General features: G+C 49.1%; 2 protein-coding genes across 19 annotated transcripts in view; one reads left to right on the top strand and one right to left on the bottom strand.

Annotated features, from left to right (window-relative positions):
* Window positions 1-20,098, bottom strand: part of RPS3 (ribosomal protein S3) — a 735,956-nt gene that overhangs the window by 105,772 nt on the left and 610,086 nt on the right. The window contains exon 1 of one of the 13 annotated variants that reach the window (XM_050756432.1): window positions 16,727-16,730. The exons of the other annotated variants lie outside the window; for them this stretch is intronic. The gene's annotated coding sequence lies outside the window, so the exon portion shown is untranslated. Of the gene's footprint in view, window positions 1-16,726; window positions 16,731-20,098 lie in introns of those variants that run through there. 13 annotated transcript variants of the gene reach the window in all.
* The window catches only part of ARRB1 (arrestin beta 1), a 91,437-nt gene that overhangs the window by 40,767 nt on the left and 30,572 nt on the right, over window positions 1-20,098 (top strand). Inside the window, exon 1 of one of the 6 annotated variants that reach the window (XM_050756247.1) lies at window positions 6,714-6,863. The exons of the other annotated variants lie outside the window; for them this stretch is intronic. Coding sequence (XP_050612204.1) covers window positions 6,859-6,863 — 5 coding nt within the window. The 5' untranslated portion in view covers window positions 6,714-6,858. Of the gene's footprint in view, window positions 1-6,713; window positions 6,864-20,098 lie in introns of those variants that run through there. 6 annotated transcript variants of the gene reach the window in all.

Below are 20,098 nucleotides of genomic sequence, written 5' to 3'. Positions count from 1 at the left end.
CCTTGGCCTCCCAAAGTGCTGGGATTACAGGTGTGAGCCACCACGCCTGGCCTGAGGGAGTTACGAGCCTTCTGCGAGCCTCAGTTTCCTGGTCCGCAGAATGGGAATGAGAATGCCTGTCGTATTAGTCTCCTATTACTCCTGCTACAAATTACCATATATTTAGTGGCTTAAAACAACACAAATGTATTCTTTTACAGTTCTGGAGGTCCAAAGTCCTGAAATGGGTTGTCAGGGCTGTGTCCTCTGGAAACTCTAGCGGGGATCCGTTCCCTTGCCTCTGCTAGCTTCCAGAAGCTGTCTGCATGCCTTGGCTCCCAGCCCCATCCTCTAGCTTTGAAGCCAGCAGTGTAGATTTTCGTCTGTCTTTCAATGCTTCCATCATCCCATCACCTTTACTCTCTCTGACCCTCCTGCCTCCCTCTTGTCAGGACCCTTGTGATGACATTGGGCCCACCCAGGTCGTGCAGGATAATCTCTCCATCTCAAGGCCCTGAACAAAATTGCATCTGCAGAATCTCTTCTACCACATGACCTAACACAGCCGCAGCTCTGGCGATTAGGATGTGGGCATCTTGGGGGGCTGTTACTCAGCCTACCACACACACCTTGCAGAGCAGTTGTGTGGATGACATGAAACAAGACAACTGAAAGGCTCCCAGTGCCTGGGACAGGCCGTCAGTCCCCCTTCTCCTCTCCCGGGGCCTGTGTCTCCCCATCTGTAAGATGAGGTCCCTGGCAGTCCACACAGTCTGAGCCCACGTCCTTCCAGCATGCAGTACACACAGGCAGACTGTCCCTTCGGCGGCCAGGAGTTCCTAGGAAGTGGCAGACTTGAGCCCTGTCCCCAATGCCTCTTCTCCCACTCCCTCCCAAGGGCAGGCCTATTCTCAGTTCCCGTTGGTGCATTTCCCATCTTTCCCAGGGACGGCTGCTGGGAAAGGCTGAGCTCACCACTCCCCGGGGAGGGTGAGGGTGGAGGAAGGAGAAGGGAGAGGCCAGCAGCAGCCACTGCAAGAGATGGAGAGGAGAGGCTACGGAATGAGACTTGCAGTGGGAGAGGCTGAGGTGATCGGCACTCAGAGAAGGGGAAGAGGCTGGGCAGGGCCTCTCATCTAGAATGGTCAGCTTTTCCTCAGCCCCTTGGCCCAGGCCCTGCTGCTTGGTTCCTCTGCCGGCCACCCCCTCTCAGCCAGCCCCTTCTGACAGGCCCTGGTGGCTGCAGGAGTGTGTGTATGTATGTTGGGGATGAGAGGAGTGTGTCACAGGCCAGCAGGGGCCGAAGTGGGGCTCTGCCGCCGGACAGGAAGCCAGGAATCCCCCACTTCAGTGAGAAGAGGACCATTTCAGCCAGAGTCCACCTCTCACTTCCCTCTACTCAGAAATTAGTCACCGTTTGCCCTGGGGCTCATCATCTGCCTTCACTGGACCTCACTTTTTTTGTTTGCCTGTGTGTAGCGGGGTGGAGGGCCATGGGAGAGGCAGTTAACACCATTATGGGATTTGAGAGGGTGAAATGAGGTTGTGATTTTGAACTGATTTTGAAATGTGCAGTCTGCTATATAAGGATGTGCATTCCATGCATAGCCTGTTCCTTTAATGTTCTCTTCTGCAGTTTGACAGTCTGACAAACTCTTCATTGTGCTTCAAGTCCAGCTCAGATGTCGCCTGCTCTCTGTAACTTTGTCAGCAGCCCCCTGCCCGTCCCAGAGAGAATGGAGCTGCTCCCTCCTCGGAATTGCTGTGGCCTCTTAATTTTTTTAATTTTTATTTTTTCTTGAGACAGAGTTTCGCTCTTGTTGCCCAGGCTGGAGTGCAATGGCACCATCTCAGCTCACTGCAACCTCTGCCTACCAGGTTCAAGTGATTCTCCTGCCTCAGCCTCCCAAGTAGCTGGGACTACAGGCATGTGCCACCATGCCCAGCTAATTTTGTATTTTTAGTAGAGACAGGGTTTCACCATGTTGGTCAGGCTGGTCTCGAACACCTGACCTCAGATGATCTGCCCGCCTCGACCTTTCAAAGTGCTGGGATTACAGGCATGAGCCACAGTGCCTGGCCCTGTGGCCTCTTTATAACCCTCTCATGGGGTGCCTTTGGTGGGCAGGGTATTGGTTTGGACATCTGTCTACCCCACCCTGTGTGGGCAGTACATTTGTAACAGACCCCTCTGCTCCTTAAGGTCACTGTGGTTGTGATGGGACAGAGGCAGTGTGGCAAAGGCAGTTGGGGAGCCGGCCTCCTGGGGTCTGGCCTGTACAAAGTTGCCACATGTCAGTCCAGCCCTTAGAATTGCGCAGACTGCATGACTGACTCAATCAGATTCACACGAACCTGAGCTAAATTAAGCAGGGGACCAAATAATTCGGGTCCATCGCTCTCTGTGGCATGAATGCCTATGCCCACTGCCTCCTGCTGATAATCAGACAGCACAGGGGCCGCGTTGCTCATGAGGTTTCCTGATGAGGGTGAAATCTGAGCCAAGGGACGGTGCTGAAGGAAAGGCCATCTAGGTCTTAAGGAAGCACATTCCATAAGCTCATCCACCACACTCCAAACCCCCTGAGAAGGCTGTGTCCCACTGCCTGGTGCCGGTTTGATACACAGAGAGTATCAAATAAATGTTGGAAACAATGTAGCGTGGTGATCAAAGGCTCCTCCACTTCCTCAGATGTTCTTATATGCCATTCCTTATACCTTTTCCCCCTGCTAGACTTTAAGCCCCACAGAGGCAGGGCCCTGGATGGCCTTGTTCTCCTCGGTGTTCCCAGTGCCTCTCAGTGCACTCACCTACCTATGTTGAACCCAGGTTACATGCCAGGCATATACAGACATCAGCCTTTCATCCCCCTCAACACCTTGAAGCAGGCTGTGTTGCCCTGTTATCCAGGTGAGGACAGGGAAGGTAAGATGCCATGTCCAAACACAGCCATTAAATACCAGGAGAGAGAGCAAGACCCTGTTCCCAATTGCTCCCCACATCCATTTCCATTTGTGCAGTTCTCCCTGAGGTTTGGGATCAGATGGCCTGAGCTTCAAGGTTGCAGCAGGCAGAGCTGGCTCTGGGGAGGTCATTCCAGATAGATTGGTGGCTAAGAAGAGGGCCAGCACCGTTCCTTCTGTGGGCTTCTGACCACCCATCCTGAAGCCATAAAAGGGAACTGGTTTGAGGAGCAGGTGAAAGGTTTGGGGGATGCATATTACCAAGTCCCAGTGTGTGTCTGGGGAAAGGTCTGGAGATGCTCTAGAATGCTCCTCCCCTGCTCCCTGCCTCACTGAGGCACAGCTGCTCTTGGTTGGCTTTGCTGTGCCCACCTTATCTGCAAGCCTGTGTGTTCCTGGAAGTAATGGAAATGCATTTATTTAAAATGCTCCATAATTCAGCCTTGTCCTAATATCAGGCCTTTGTCTCTGCTCAGCACTCTGGTCTCCCCAGGACTCCTCATGTACCCATTATCTCCCCTCAGCTATCTAGGCTCCTGTGAGGTAACGTGACCCCCTGTGAGAGCCCGTAAGCCAGCTGAAGCCAAGATGGACAAGGACCTGCCCAAGGCCACCAGTGGGTCTGCTTGCTGTGGTGGGGGTTTGTATTTGCACCATTCACAGAGCTCCAACTCTGTGCCAGGGCCTCATTTCCCTCCAGACGGCTGTGCAGCAGGGTGATGAGGCTATAGGCCTGCCTGACCCTAAGCTTGTGCCCTTAACTCCTTTATGATGCACCTTCTCTGTGCCAAGCACAGGCCTTGCCCTGGAGGAGTTCCCATCCTGGGGGGCAAGTTCTCAAATGAATGATGCCCACTAAGGCAGGGGCGTGTCCTCAGAGAGGCCTGGCAAAGCTCCCTGAGGGATCAGGGCTTAAGCCCTCTCCTCCAGGGGTCCCTGCAATGTGGGGTCAGGCCCACCAGGCAGGCTGCCTGAGCACTTTGATGCTGGCTGCGCCCATTTGTGGGCCTCTGGCCTCCCCAGGCCACCTTCTAAGAGCACAGGGAGCTGTGTGGGCAGGAAAAGGAGCAGAGGCTTTGGGGCCACCAGGCGGGCATTGCCTCCCCTGAACTGGGTAACTTATCTCTTTCCCCTCCCTAGCCTCCAGTTTCCAATTCTGTAAAAAGAGGATACTGGCTTTTTCTCCGTGAGTTATCCTTGAGATTAAACATAAATATATAAAGTACCTAGCACATGACAAATTAATAAATGATATGTCTTAAAATAATCACTGGGCACGATGGCATGTACCTGTAGTTGCAGCTACTCAGGACGCTGAGGTGGGAGGCTCACTTGCGCCCAGGAGATGAAGACAATATAGTGAGACCCTTCCTCCAAAAAAAATGTTATCGTAGGACTTTTTTTTTTTTTTTTTTTTTTTTTTTTTTTTTGAGATGGAGTCTCACTCTTTCGCCAAGGCTAGAGTACAGTGGTGTGATCTTGGCTCACTGCAACCTCTGTCTCCCGGGTTAAAGCAGTTCTCCTGCCTCAGCCTCCCAAATAGCTGGCATTATAGGTGTGTGCCACCACGTCCAGCTAATTTTTTTATTTTTAGTAGAGACGGGGTTTCACCATATTGGCCAGGCTGGTCTTGAATTCCTGACCTCAAGTGATCCACCTGCCTCGGCCTCCCACAGTGCTGGGATTACAGGCGTGAGCTACTGTGCCTGGCCAAATTTTTTAATAAGAAAATATACCCTGGCCGGGCGCGGTGGCTCAAGCCTGTAATCCCAGCACTTTGGGAGGCCGAGACGGGCGGATCACGAGGTCAGGAGATCGAGACCATCCTGGCTAACACGGTGAAACCCTGTCTCTACTAAGAAATACAAAAAATAGCCGGGCGAGGTGGCAGCGCCTGTAGTCCCAGCTACTCGGGAGGCTGAGGCCGGAGAATGGCGTGAACCCGGGAGGCGGAGCTTGCAGTGAGCTGAGATCCGGCCACTGCACTCCAGCCTGGGCTACAGAGCGAGACTCCGTCTCAAAAAAAAAAAAAAAAAAAAAAAAAAAAAAGAAAATATACTCAGATTGTTACCAAAATCCAGTCAGATTGCTTTTCAGTGAACAGGCATTCTGCAAATATTTACTTAGTGCTGTCTCTGGGCTCACTTGGGCCTTGGTCATAGGACCTGGTTTCAAATGCTGGCTCAGCGACTCCCTGGCTCTACTCAGTGGCCTGAGCTCCTGGGCCTTGGTTTCTGCCTCTTGTTCATGGTCCCTGGGGCCTCTGGTGAGACTGAGCTCATAAAGTGTCGGCAAAGTACTTTGTGGATCGATGCTAACTAATAGCGGTTCCCTGGAGCTGCTGTGAGTAGGAAAGACGACTGCGGAGGTTGCTTGGACCAGGCTCAGGGCCGGCACCCAGGGAGGGCTAGTGTTGTCCTCACAGTGGGACTAAGGAAGGGCCTGCTATCCCCTGTCCCTGATGCTTTATTCCACTTTAGCCAGGAGTGGGTGCTGATAAAGTTTGATGATGGGGATGGTGCTATCCGTGGCCATGGGGTAAGAGGCTTGCCCAGTTAGTGGCAGAGGCAGATGTGGATACTCATCTGGGTCACATCCAGCCAGAGCTGGGGCCATGGTCTGTCCTGGGATCCTCTTGTCAGGGATCCCCTTCTTGTCCCCTTGCTGTCTCTCCAGAGGGTGCTGGCCTCTGTCCAGACACACAGCTGTCATAAATATGGCATGGTGGCTTCAGTTCAATGGAGAGCATAAATGGGGAATTGGAGTGGGACCCTGGGCAGGGGAGGGTGTGAGCAAGGGCTCCAGAGGGAAGCCCTTCCCCGTGTGTTAGACTGAGCTGAAGTCTGTCCTGGGAACTTCTGGGGAGAGGGAGCAGATGGGGATCATGCCCTCTGGGAGCTCCTGGTGTGATGGAGGAGGCATGGCCCTGACCTCCAGGACACTCCTGTCTGATGGGGCAACGTGGCTTCTGTTTCCTGGGACTGCCTGTGTAACAGAGGGGACACAGTCCTCTTGTCCTCTAGGAGCCGTGTGTCTGAGGAAGGAGGCATGGTCTCCATCCTGCAGGAGCCTCCAATCTGATGGGGGAGCTGCGGTCACTTCCCTCGGAGAGATTCCCTATTTGAGAGAGGAGCCCTGACCTCTGTCCTCAGGAAGGACCCCTGTCTGATGGAGGCTTACTCAAGAAACCCCATTTATGGCCTTCACCTTTGACCCCTTCACCTTTGACCCCTTCCCCTACCTGATTCATGGGGAGGCCAGGTCCCACAGGCAGCAGCTACGCATGGAGCTGGGCAGTTATGAACTTGGCTGCTGTGGGGCAGGGAGGAAGGGAAGACAGGAGACTCCTTACAGGAGACTGTAAGGAGGCCCCCTGCTTTAAGTGAGGGTGACATAGAAGCCTTCCTGGTGAAGGTGTCTGTCTGGGATCCTCTGATGGACAGGAGATGCCTGGCTGTGATAAGTACCTACTGCAGATAAGGGGTAAGGGCTCCCCCAGGCTGGAAGGGAAACTTGATGGGTCACTCTGGTGAGCCCCTGTCTTCATGCAGGCTGGACTGCTGGAATGGAAAGTGGTCTAGGGAGACCCTCAGCATCTTTGGGGAGACCCTCACCCACTGCCCATCTGTGTACAGGCAGAGTGCTGCCAGCCCGGGGACATCCGCCCTCCATGGCCTGAGAAGCCCGGAGGAGGAGAGGAAACAGGACGCATATCAGGAACGCCTTTTCCTTTTCTTTGTAACTAACCCCTCGCTTGGAGCTAGTGAGAGCTGAGCCTGCGGGGCTGGCCCTGGCCTGGTTGCTGCTGCCTGCGGCCCCCAGCTCAGGCTCCCTCCACCTCACAGTCCACGGCTTTGGTGCTGCTCCTGGGCTGGCCTCTTCACTCCACTGAATCTCTGGGCTCTCATCTGTAAAATGGGGTAAGACTTTCTATCTGCCTTACCAGGAAGTTTGCTTTTCCTCTCTTTCTGGGATTTACATGATTTCTTCCTCTCTCCATGAGATGTGCATTGAATGCTTCCTGTGCACCAGCCTCTGGCATAGGTGGGGATGGAGAACACGGGGAGGAACAGTGTGGGGCAGAGAGGGGGAAAGGCTGTTTAGGACTTGTCTAAGGAGTTGGGGGACATCAAGTAGAGATGTCTGAAGGCTGATGGGTGTGGGGTCAGAGAGGGTCTGGCTGGAGACGAGGTTTGGACTTACTAGCATCTGGTGGCAGCTGAAGTGGTCAGATGGGTGGAGTTGCCCAGGGAACTCCTTGTTATGGGATCTGGGAAGAGGCCAAGGTCAGACTCAGCTCTGGAGTCTCCTGAGAGCTGGGTACAGAGCAGGGATGGGGAGCCATGTGGCCAGGGCCTCCAGCAGGACTGAAATGGGATCAGTACGTTTGGTGCTTCCTGTGGGAGTTGAGACTTTTGCCTTTGCAGTGTGATGTCGGGGTGTGTGGGGAAGGGTGGATCACAGAGGATGAGGAGGGAGTAAAGGTAAAGGTGCTCAGACATCAAGGAATTTGATCAGTCAGGTTGTCATTCTTTTGCTTGTTTTTCTCATTATTCAAACTATTCCCCTGCTGACTGAAGGGCTGCTATGGGGTGCATGTGTAGTCGGTTATATGCTGTGTGTATGTTGTATATGTGGGGGTTTGTAGACAAGATGTGTATGGGGAGTGTGATGCATGTGTGTGTTTAGTATTTGTGTGTGTCTTTCTGTGCATGGTGTGTAGAGTGTGTGCACATGACCACATTCAGATCCTTGATCCATACAACAGGCTGGTGCTGAGTCGTCTGCCTGGGCTGGAAACTGGGAAGGATTCATCAAGATTGTGAATTTCTCTTCTCTACTTAGGGTTACACCCAATAGTGTGCTGGTAACAACTGGCCCTCCAGAAAAAAAGGAGGGTGGGGGATTTTAGCATCTGCCAATTTCTGTGATGTAAATTCTCTGACTTCAGATTTCACTCTTACCAACGTGAAGTCATTGAATGTGCAGTTGGGAAGAGATGAACAGCAGACACCATTGTATAGCATTTCCATCATACAGGTGTAGTAGGCATAAATACCCTTGAGGGTATGATAGTGACAACAGTAAAATAATTAGTAAGTAATCAGTTTTGAAAATGCATTCCTGGACCAGTCATGGTTTCTCATGCCTGTAATTCCAGCACTCTGGGAGGCCGAAGCGGGAGGATCACTTGAAGTCAGGAGTTCAAGACTAGCCTGGCCAACATGGTGAAACTCCATCTCTACCAAAAAAAAAAAAAAAAAATACAAAAATTGGCTGGGTGTGGTGGCGCACACCTGTAATCCCAGCTACTTGGGAGGCTGAGGCATGAGAATTGCATGAGCCCAGGAGGTGGGGGTTGCAGTGAGCCGAGATCACATCACTGCATTCCACATTCTAGGGCAACAGAGCAAGACTCTGTCTCAAAAAAAAAAAAAAAAAAAAAAAAAAAAAAGAAAATGCATTCCCTTTGCTTTTAATAGATTTTGTTTAATTGTAACTTCACATTAGGATTTCTATTATTCTTTTTTTTTTAACTTTTTTTTTCTCTTTTTTTAAAGACAGGTCTCACTATGTTGCCCAGCCTGGTCTCAAACTCCTGGGCTCAAGCGATCCTCCCACCTCAGCCTTCCAGAGTGCTGGGATTGCAGGCATGAGCCACTGCTCCAAGCAGGGTTTCTCAGCATCAGCACCATAACATTTTGGGCTGGAGATCCTTTGCTAGGGGGTTGGGGACACTGACATGTGCATTATACAGGCGGCATCCCTGGCCTCTACCTGCTAGGTGTTAGTAGCACCTCTTCCACAAATCATGACAGCTCACAATGTCTCCAGACATTGCCAGGTGTCCCCTGGGGTGCAAATTCACCCCCCGGCTGAGAACCAATGGTACTGGCTGTGTTTAACAACCAGCTCACGAAATTCTTAAAAATGTGACACTTGCCTCTTATGAGCCTGTACAAGCCAGCTCAGCACACCATGGGCACCGCATCCAGATAAATATAAGGCAGTTTTTCCCCCCAAAATTATTTCCCTGGAAAAAGCTGCCACCTTAGACCTTAGATTTCGGTCTGTACAGAGTCCCCGACCATGGAGAACCCTGTTGGCTTACTGACTGATCCACAGAACAGTGGACACAGAGTCAGAGATATACTGCCATAGTGGATCTGTTATGACATTTTATGAAATGTGAGAATAGGAAGAAATTAGTGATGTTTTTGAATTAATATCTTATCTTAACATACGTTATTCTATATCCTTAAAAGTTTGCATGTTGAAATTGGCAAAACAAACAAACCAAACAAAAACCCCCTTTAAATAAAATCTTTCTGCTGGGAAAATACTGGCCTGTCTTGTGTCAGGAGCGCCCTATAGCTAATGAGTTCCTGCCGAGGCTGCACATCCATGGTGCTCATCCAGGTGGTGAGGCTGCCACTTCTTGGCCCAGGTCCTATTTTTTCCCAGCTTCAAGCTCAGGGCTTGGCTCTTGTTTGTTCATTCAAAATCTTTATTAAGCACCTACTATGTACCAAGGAACATAAGTGACTGAAGTCACAGTTTCTGCTCCCTGGGGCTTGCCATCATTTCAGTTCCGTGGCGTCCACTCAGGAGCAGCTGTGTGCAGGCCCTGTTTGGATGCTCAGGGGCCAGCAGGAGAGGGAGGGAAAGATGCACATGTGTGCTGGGTGCCTGGTGTGTGCCTGGAACGGAGCTGGGCACATCACACATGCACCTCCTTCCACCCTCCCACTGTGCTTTTGAGGGAGGGCTTGCTCGTTAGTGGAGTGTCTGCCTCCCACTGCCCTGTAGGTGCTCTGGGGAACAACACCGACTGGGGCCTGCACCTCCTACAGGTAAAAACAGCCCCAGGTCCAGAGATTTGAAAAATAAAGGGAAGAAAAGAAAGGAGGGAAATAAGAAAGACGAATGGAAGGAAGCAAAGGAGGGAACAAGGGCAGAGGAGTCAGGGCAAGAGCACTTTAAGCCAAGGCAGTCAAGGAAGGCTTCTTGGGTGTGGTGACGGTGGGACTGTGTGAAGGATGGGAAGGGCTGCAACTGGTAGAACTGATGCAAAGGATAGTACAGGAAGAGGGAAGAGCAGGGCACGTACACGGAAATTTCTGGAATGTGGATGTCTACACTGGGAAAAAGTGGGGGCACAGTGACTCACACCTGTAATCCCAGCACTTTGGGAGGCCGAGGTGGGCAGATCACTTGAGGTCAGGAGTTTGAAACCAGCCTGGCCAATATGCTGAAACCCTGTCTTTACTAAAAATACAATAATTAGCTGGGCATGGTGGCGCGCACCTGTCGTCCCAGCTACTCCGGAGGCTGAGGCAGGAGAATTGCTTTAACCCAGGAGGCGGAGGTTGCAGTGAGCCAAGATCATGCCACTCCAGTCCAGCCTGAGTGACAGAGAGAGACTCCATCTCCAAATAATAATAATAATAATGTAATAATAATCTGGGGAAAAACATCATAAAGTGTTTTCTACCCATGACTGTAGGGAGACAGACAACTTAAACCTTTCCCTGTCCCAGTAGGAGTAACACGACCGTCTCCTCCCAGCAGCAAGGCTTTCCCACCTGAGGGACATTTGGGGGAGAACTCTCCCTGAGCAGGGGGTGGGGACGGGACACTGGCCAGGATAATGATGATGATAATTGTAGTATCATAGCATCAACAATGTTAGCTTCTCTGTGTTGAGTCACTACTGGGGACCAGGTTTTTACACATATCCCCAGCCTGTGGGGTGGGTATTATCCCCATTCTCCAGGCGAAGGAAGCTGAGCCTTCGAGAGGATAGGAAACGGGCCTGAGGTCACACTGGGCTCAAGCAGGGACTCAGGCAGGGACTGTCTGCTTCAGCCTCTGGGCTCTTTTGACTGCCAACAACCTTCTCTTTCTGAATCTCAGCCCCGGGAAGGCTGGGCAGCGCTCAGGCACAGTCTGTGGGCTCTTTGGTACCCAGCTGCCAGCCCACCTGGGGAAATTTTGATCAGCCCTTGATTTTCAGATCTCCAGTTTCATGGGTTAACAGAAAGTAAGCCAAGCTCTTTTAAGAAACTCTCCCCTCTGTCCATGGCCCCCTCTTTCCTCACTCTGCACCACCTGAGAGTTTTCACAAACATGCTTCATGGCCAAAAAAGTGAACCCATGAATGCAGCAGGAGGCTTGGGGAATTGCTGTCTGCCTAGAAGTCTATGGGAAGTCTGCAGCCCAGGAGACTGACTTGGCCAGAACCCCTCACCCCCCAGCTACCATCCCTGACCCCTCTGGCCTGCCAGGCACTGCCCTGTGCCCTGGGAGCCATGGCAGATTTCAGCAGGGATGTGACAGGAGACGGGAACCACAGAAGCCAGCAGTCCCCATCCCAGTCTGACTCTGGGCACACTAGTGAGTCTCCCTGAGCCTGAGCTTCCTGGCCTGGTGTGAGGCTCTTCTCTCACTTTGATTTCTCCATCTGGGAAATGAAGCAGGTGGGACTGTGCTCCCTCAGGCTCCGGAAATCTCTGAAATGGGGTGACATTTCTTGCCTTCCTGCCTGCTTCCCCCTCCCGGGCTGTCCTGAAAAGCAGGTGCACTGATGGTGGGTAAACAGGCAGACCACGCTCTAACACAGGGAGGGCTGGGAAATTCTGGCAGGGCAGACAAGCTGGTACACAAATAACTCTGCTACCAGGGAGAATGTGATAAAGGCCTAGGAACCTCTCTGCAGCCGCTGCCACCTGCTCCCCACACCTCCCTGCTCCCTGATGGCTGCTCTCACACCCAGGAAAGTGGGTCAGAATGTAGGGCGGTTGAGTCTGAGTGAATGCCCCCTTGCGTCTCCCCACCCTACCCAGCTGAGCCATGGCTGCTATCGGGCAGGGATGGGGGAACATTATGGAATTGAGGGCCTCTCTGGATCCAAAATATGGCCCTGGCCCATCAGTCTCTCTTCCCTCAAATGCCCATCGCTCCCCATTGCCTTCTGGATAAGGTCCAACTTCCTCGGCCCAGCACTCAAGACCCTTCACGGCCCTACCCTCCTAGCCGAGGGCCCACACATACAAGTTCTCCGTGATTCTCTGTGGAGCGAACGGACCATTCTCCAGCCCAGCCTCTTCCCCTGGGGCTCCTCCCAGGCACTTGGGGTACACTCCAGCCACGCCAGAGGCTCGCTGTCTCCTGAGCACCCGGTGGACTCAGTTGCCCTCTCCAGGCCTCTGCCTGCAGTGTGGTCACCCCTTCTGCACCTCGTGTGTCCTTCAAGATTTTCCTCATTGCTACCTCTTCCCTTGAAGGCTTTTTTGTTTTTGTTTTTTGAGATGGAGTCTTGCTCTGTTGCCAGGCTGGAGTGCAGTGGCGCGATCTTGGCTCACTGCACCCTCCTCCTCCTGGGTTCAAGTGATTCTGCTGCCTCAGCCTCCAGAGTAGCTGGGACTACAGGTGCCCACCACCACGCCCAGCTAAGTTTTGTGTTTTTAGTAGAGATGGGGTTTTGCCATGTCGGCCAGGATGGTCTCAATCTCTTGACCTCGTGATCTGCCCACCTCAGCCTCCCAAAGTGCCGGGACTAAAGGCATGAGCCACAGCGGCCAGCTCTGAAGGCTTTCTTGACTCTCCAGATAGAACCACATAATCCCACCTCTCAGGCAGTATTGTGAGTGATTAAAAGTGTGGTCTCTGGAGCTGGAGTACCTGGGCTCTGATATCTAGATCTGTTGTTTACTCGCTGTGTGACCCTAGGCAAATTACTTAACCTCTCTGTGCCTCAGTTTTCTTATCTGTGAAGTGGGATAATAGTAATACTTGTTATAGAGTTGTTGGAGAAATAAGTGAGTTGATATTTATAACCAGCTTAGAGCAGTAACTGGACTTGGTTTCTCTCCTGGATAAGCTTTCTTTTTGTTGTTGTTGTTTGAGACAGAGTCTCACTGTGTTGCCCAGGCTGGAGTGCAGTGGCGCAATCTCAGCTCACTGCAACCTCGCCTCCCGGGTTCAAGCGATTCTCCTGCCTCAGCCTCCTGAGTAGCTGGGATTACAGGCACGTGCCACCACATCCGGCTAATTTTTGTATTTTTAGCAGAGACAGGGTTTCACCATGTTGGCCAGGCTGGTCTTGAACTCCTGATCTCGTGATCTGCCCGCCTCAGCCTCCCAAAGTTCTTGGATTACAGGCATGAGCCACCGTGCCCGGCCTCTCTTGGATAAGTTTTCTAATGTTGACTGAAGGGTGAGTAAATATCTGAAGGTCTTCTGACATTCCCTGCATTTGTAGCATTTTTTTTCTAATATTAATTTTCTAATACAAAGAAAGGAATTATTACCAGTGCTTACATAATTCACTAGTACTGAATCCACATTCATGGATGATCTTTCCAGTGTGAGTTTTCTGATGCTGAGTAAGATATGTCTTGTCTAAATGATTTCCCATAGGTGGTCCATTCATGAGGTTTCTCTCCTATGTGTTTTCTGATACTAGCTTTGTGATTCTGGACAAGTTAGGTAGGGTTTCTGAGTCTGGGCTTCTTCTCTGAAAAATTGGAGTATTTAGAAGGAATATAATAATGTATGTGAAGTGCTTAGCACAGCGCCTTGCTCATAGGGAAAGCTCAGTGTACAGTGGCCATTTTTCTTAGTGGGTTTCTCTAACTAGGCTATGCTGTGGTCTTTTGTCAGCAGGGACCACCCGTTGTTTATGTTAGTGCCCCTAGAGCATTGCACTGGCAGTGGCTGTGTGATGGCTCAGTGGTGAGTGAATGATGAATGGGATCGCCACTGGTCAGAGCTGGGCAGAGGCCTGTTTGGGATGTATCAGCTGTTTTCTTGGCTCAGCCTGACAGTGGCTGTGGACTCTGTTCCTATGAAGCATTTTCTTTCTTTTTTTTTTCGTTTTTAGAGACAGGGTCTTGCTCTGTTGCCCAGGCAGGAGTGCAGTGGCGTGATCATAGCTCACTATAACCTTAAACTCCTGGGCTCAAGCGATCTTCCCTCCTCAGCCTCCCGATAGCCGGGACAACAGGCATGTGCCACCATGCCTGGCTAATTTTTAATTTTTTGTGGAGATGGGGTTTCACTATGTTGCCTAGGCTGGTCTTGAACTCATGGTCTCAAGCATTCTTCCTGCCCAGCCTCCCAAAGAGTTGGAATTACAGGCACAAGCCACCATGCCTGGCTCCTATAAAGCATTTTCTAAGCCCAATGCCCATGGCTCCTGACAGCCAAATGGAAGTATAGATAGAAGAAGAAATCCCTGGAGTCTGCTCACTCAGAGACAAGGATCATCACCACCATCTTTTTATATTTATTTATTTATTTGTTTATTTATTTATTTATTTTTTGAGCTGGAGTCTTGTTTTGTCACCCAGGCTGGAGTGCAGTGGTGCGATCTTGGCTCACTGCAACCTCTGCCTCCTGAGTTCAAGCGATTCTCCTCCCTCAGCCTCCCAAGTAGCTGGAATTATAGGTATGCACCACTACGCCTGGCTAATTTTTGTAATTTTAGTAGAGATGGGGTTTTACCATGTTGGCCAGGCTGGTCTTGAACTCCTGATCTCAAGTGGTCTGCCTGCCTCGACGTCCCAAAGTGCTGAGATTACAGGTGTGAGCCACTGCGCCCGTCCCACCACCATCTTTTTAAACTTCATCCATTCTCATACTTGAATAATTCTCTTACGGCTTTCATTTAACCATATTCATCCTATATTTATTTATTGAGCACCTACTATATCCTAGGTACCATGCTATGCCCCAGAAATACAGTGAAATAACGCAAATAATATACCTCTACTTTCATTGTTGCTATAAAAGTGAAGCTGAGGGTATTATCAGACCATTACAAAGTGTGGGAAGTGCTATGAATGGGGACACACTGGATATGGAGCTGAGGGGCCCCTAACCCAGACTTAGGGGGTAGTCAGGGAAGGCTTCCTGGTAAAAGGATAGCTGAGTATATGATACATTAGGCCTGGGAAGGGATCTCAGGAATCACAGAAACGTGGATCCTGGATTGTAACATCACAGAACCATAGACTGTTACATCAAAGCATTCAGAGTTTAGGGTCCAGATTTTCCCTACTTCACTTACTTTTTTTTTTTTTTTAATTTCTTTCTTTCTTTTTTTTTTTTTTTTGAGACGGAGTCTCGCTCTGTCGCCCAGGCTGAAGTGCAGTGGCCGGATCTCAGCTCACTGCAAGCTCCGCCTCCCGGGTTTACACCTTTCTCCTGCCTCAGCCTCCCGAGTAGCTGGGACTATAGGCGCCCGCCACCTCGCCCGGCTAGTTTTTTGTATTTTTTTTAGTAGAGATGGGGTTTCACTGTGTTAGCCAGGATGGTCTCGATCTCCTGACCTCGTGATCCGCCCGTCTCGGCCTCCCAAAGTGTTGGGATTACAGGCTTGAGCCACTGCGCCCGGCCATTTTTTTTGATTTCTAGATTCTCCTTTCTCCTTGACTTGAGACATATCTTGTTAGGGAAACCCAAGCATCTTTATAAAGTACTTTATGCTTGTTGTATAACAGAAAAATTATAGATATAAAGAATTGTGTGGGTGGGCGGAGTCTTCTTCAACTCCTGTGAGTATTTAGGCACATTTCCCTTTTTTTCATTCTGTCTTTTTTTAGTTTTTTTTTTTTTTTTAAATTGAGATGTAATATACCGTAATATTCACACTTTTAGGGTAAAATTCAGTGGTTTTCGTATATATTCACAAGTTTGTATAACCATCACCACTATCCAATTCCAGAACATTTTCATCACCTCCCAAAGAAACTCTGTGCCAATTAGCAGTCACTCCCCATTTCCCACTCCATCAACCCTTGGCAACCGCTAATTTACCTTCTCTCTAGCAATTTGCCTACTCTGAACATTTCATGCAAGTGGAATCCTATAATATGCAGCCTTCTGTGTCTGGCTTAATTTACTTAACAATGTTTTCAAGGTTCATTATGTTGTGGCATGAATCAGTACTTCATCCCATTTTATGACTATATAATATTCCATTGTATGTATAGACTGAATTTTAAAAAGATACATGTATTTGTTGATAGATTTTTTTTCCCCACTCTTTTTGGCTATTTTGAATAATGCTGCTACAAACATTTATGCACAAGTTTTTGTGTGTGGACAGTTTCAGTTCCTTTGGGTGTATACCCAGGAGGGGACTTACTGAGTCATATGTTAACTCTTGGTTTAACTTTTAAACGAACCGCCAAACTGTTTTTCAAAGTGACGGCCCCACTTTCCAATCCCACCAGTGATGTATGAAGGTTCCAGTTTCTCCACATTCCTGTCCATACTTACTATCCTTCCTTTTGAGTATAGCCATCTTAATGGGTGTGAAGTGTATCATTGCAGTTTTGACTGATGACTGATGATGCTGGACATCTTTTCATGTGCTTATTGGCCACGTGAATATCTTCTTTGGAGAAATGCCTATTCAAACAAATCCATTGCCCATTTAAAAATGGGTGATTCGCCTGTTTGTTGTTGAGTTGCAATCGTTCTTAATATATCCTGGCTATTAGGACCTGATCAGATAAATGATTTGAAAATATTTGCTCCATTCTGTGGGTTGTCTACTCCCTCCCTTCCTTCCTTCCTTCCTTCCTTCCTTCCTTCCTTCCTTCCTTCCTTCCTTCCTTCCTTCCTTCCTTCCTTTCTTTTTTTAATTATACTTTAAGTTCTAGGGTACAGGGCACCTGCAGGTTTGTTACATATGTATACATGTGCCATGTTTGTTTGCTGCATCCATTAACTCATCATTTACATTAGGTATTTCTCCTAATGCTATCCTTCCCCCCGCCCTCCACTCCCCGATATTCTCTTTCTTGACAGTGACTTTTGAAGCACAAAAGTTTTAAAATTTTGTCTACTTTTTCTTCAGTTGATTGTGCTTTTGGTGTCATATCTAAGAAATCATTGCCTAACCCAAGGTCATGAAGACTTTACTTATGTTTTCTGCTAAGAGTTTTATAGCTGCAGCTTTTACATTTAGGTCTCTCGTCCATTTACTTTTTTTTTTTTTTTTTTTTGAGACAAAGTCTTGCTCTCTTACCCAGGCTGGAGTGCAGTGGCGTGATCTCGGCTCACTGCAAGCTCCGCCTCCCGGGTTCACGCCATTCTCCCGCCTCAGCCTCCCAAGTAGCTGAGACTACAGGCGCCCGCCACCATGCCCGGCTAGTTTTTTGTATTTTTAGTAGAGACGGGGTTTCACCATGTTAGCCAGGATAGTCTCGATCTCCTGACCTCGTGATCCACCCGCCTCGGCCTCCCAAAGTGCTGGGATTACAGGCTTGAGCCACCACGCCCGGCCCACCTGGCTAATTTTTGTATTTTTAGTAAAGACAGGGTTTCACCATGTTGACTAGGCTGGTCTCGAACTCCTGACCTCAGGTGATCTGCCCGCCTTAGCCTCCCAAAAGTGCTGGGATTACAGGTGTGAGACAGCGCCCGGCCACAATTGAGTTAATTTTTGTACATGATGTGAGGTCGGGATCTAACTTTGTTTTTTTGTGTGCGACTATCCAGTTGTCCTAGCACCATTTGTTGAAAACAATGTTCTTTCCCCATTGACTTGCCTTGGCTCCTTTGTAAAAAAATCAATTGACCATAAATATATGGGTTCATTTCTAGACTCTCAATTATATCCCATTGATCTACATGTCTTTTTTTTTTTTTTAAGATGGAGTCTCGCTCTGTCACCCAGGCTGGAGTGCAGTGGCACCATTTCTGCTCACTGCAAGCTCCACCTCCCGGGTTCACGCCATTCTCCTGCCTCAGCCTCCCGAGTAGTTGGGATTACAGGCGCCAGCCACCATGCCCGGCTAATTTTTTGTATTTTAGTAGAGACGGGTTTCACCGTGTTAGCCAGGATGGTCTCGATCTCCTGCCTTTGTGATCCACCCGCCTCGGCCTCCCAAAGTGCTGGAATTACAGGCGTGAGCCACCGCACCCGGCCCTATATGTCTGTTTTTATGCCAGCACAATATAGTCTTGATTACTGTAGCTTTGTAGTAAGTTTTGAAAGTGGGAAGTGTGAGTCTTCTAACTTGGTTCTATTATTATTATTATTTTTAAGATAGTTTGGCTATTCTGGCTCCCTGGCATTTCCTTATGAATTTTAGGATCAGCTTGTCAATTTCTGCAAAAAAGCTAGCTGGGATTTGATAAAGATTATATTGAATCAGTTAGGGGAGCGTAGGCATCTTAACAACATTAAGTCTTCTCATTTTTTTGTTTTGGGTATTTATTGAGTGTAAAGTTGAGCTCATGCCAAACGTACTGTTCTGATTCCTGACTTACTCTGCTTACTATTCTATGATAGGCATTTCCTTGTGTTATGAAAGATGGAAACCTAATTTCAGTGCTGTATAATATTCCATTGTTGGCTGGGCACAGTGGCTCATGCCTGTAATCCCAGTACTCTGGGAGGCCGAGGCAGGTGGATTGTCTGAGCTTAGAAGTTCGAGACCACCCTGGACAATATGGTGAAACCCTCTCTCTACTAAAATACAAAAAATTAGCTGGGCATGGTGGCACACGCCAGTAATCCCAGCTACTTGGGAGGCTGAGGCAGGAGAATCGCTTGAGCCCGGGAGGTGGAGGTTGCAGCAAGCCGCGATGGTGCCACTGTATTCCAGCCTGGGTGACAGAGTGAGACCCATCTCAAAAAATAAAGGAAAAAAATATTCCTTGTTTAGCTGTATCATGTAGAATTATAAACTCTTGTTTTGGTGTAATCAGTGTTGGAAGGTGCTTCGTTTGGGTCCTTTGTCGTGTAGCCCTCTCCCTGACAGGCACAAAGGGACACTGGGAGGACTGATGGCTCACCGAAGAGCAGTGAAATATTAGTGTCAAAGTTGGTCCACAGGTACCCTGTGCTGCAGGTGGGGAATGGGGCTCACTGGAGAAGCTGACATTCTGGTTCATGGAGAGTTGACTTACCCGTCTTCCTGGCAGCATCACCTTGATGGAATGGACTCAGAAGACAGCATCCAGCAGTCTGCACGGACACTGATAGGGCATGTTTGGTTTAGGCATGTTTTTCTAGAACAGTGGATCTGAAACATTTTTAAATTTGCATCGTGAAATTCGTTTTACGTTGTAATTCAGTACACACACATTCACCTGAAACAAACATTTTGCTAAATAATACTCTTTTATTTATTTATTTATTTATTTATTTATTTATTTATTTAATTTTGAGACAGAGCCTTACTCTGTCACCCAGGCTGGAGTGCAGTGGCGCGATCTCACCTTACTGCAACCTCTGCCTCCCAGGTTCAAGTGATTCTCATGCCTCAGCCTCCTGAGTAGTTGGGATTACAGGCATGTGCCACCACACCTGGCTAATTTTTTGTATTGTTAGTAGAGACAAGGTTTCACTATGTTCACCAGGCTGGTCTCGAACTCCTGGCCTCAAGTGATCTGCCCGCCTTGGCCTCCCAAGTGTTGGGATTATAGGCTTGAGCCACTGTGCCCAGCCAATACTCACTTTTTGTATCAGCCAGGAGAAGCCAGCCTGCAGCAGTAAGAACCCCCAAATCTTAGTGGCTCAAGAGCTTTCATTCTCCTTTATGCTACACATCTGTCATGTAGTGGGGCAGCCCTGGGATTTAGGTTGATGGAGGCTTTCTCATGCAGACCATTGCTGGTTTCAGTGGCAAAGGAAAGACAGCATGGCAGGCAAAAGAATGCTCTTCCCAAAGATGTCTACGTCATAATCCTTGGAACCTGTGAATATGATATGTCACATGGCAGAGGGTAATGAAGGTTGCAGATGGAATTAAGGTTGCTAATTAACCGACCTTAAAATAGGGAGATTGTTCTGGATTATCCAGATGGGTTCAACATAATCCCAGGGGTCTTTATAAATGGAAGAGAGAGGCAGAAGAGAAGATCAGAGTGAGGCAATGTGATAAGAACTCGACCTGCTCTTGCTGGCTTTGAAGATAGAGGCAGGGGCCATGATCCAAGGAATGTGGGCAGCCCCTAGAAGCTGGGAAGGTCAGGGAAACAGATTTATCCCTTGAGCCTCCAGAAATGAATGCAGCCCTGCGGGTACCTTGAATTTAGTCCAGTGAGGCCCATTTAGTGTTTCTGAACTACCAAACTATAATATGTTGTGTGTGTGTGTTTGTGTGTGGGTGTTTTTTTTTTTTTTTTTTGA

Source organism: Macaca thibetana, chromosome 14 (genome assembly GCF_024542745.1).
Source record: "Macaca thibetana thibetana isolate TM-01 chromosome 14, ASM2454274v1, whole genome shotgun sequence".
Lineage (NCBI taxonomy): Eukaryota > Metazoa > Chordata > Mammalia > Primates > Cercopithecidae > Macaca > Macaca thibetana.
The sequence above is the reverse complement of the archived record's forward strand: the minus strand, read 5'-3'. Positions and strand labels throughout refer to the sequence as shown.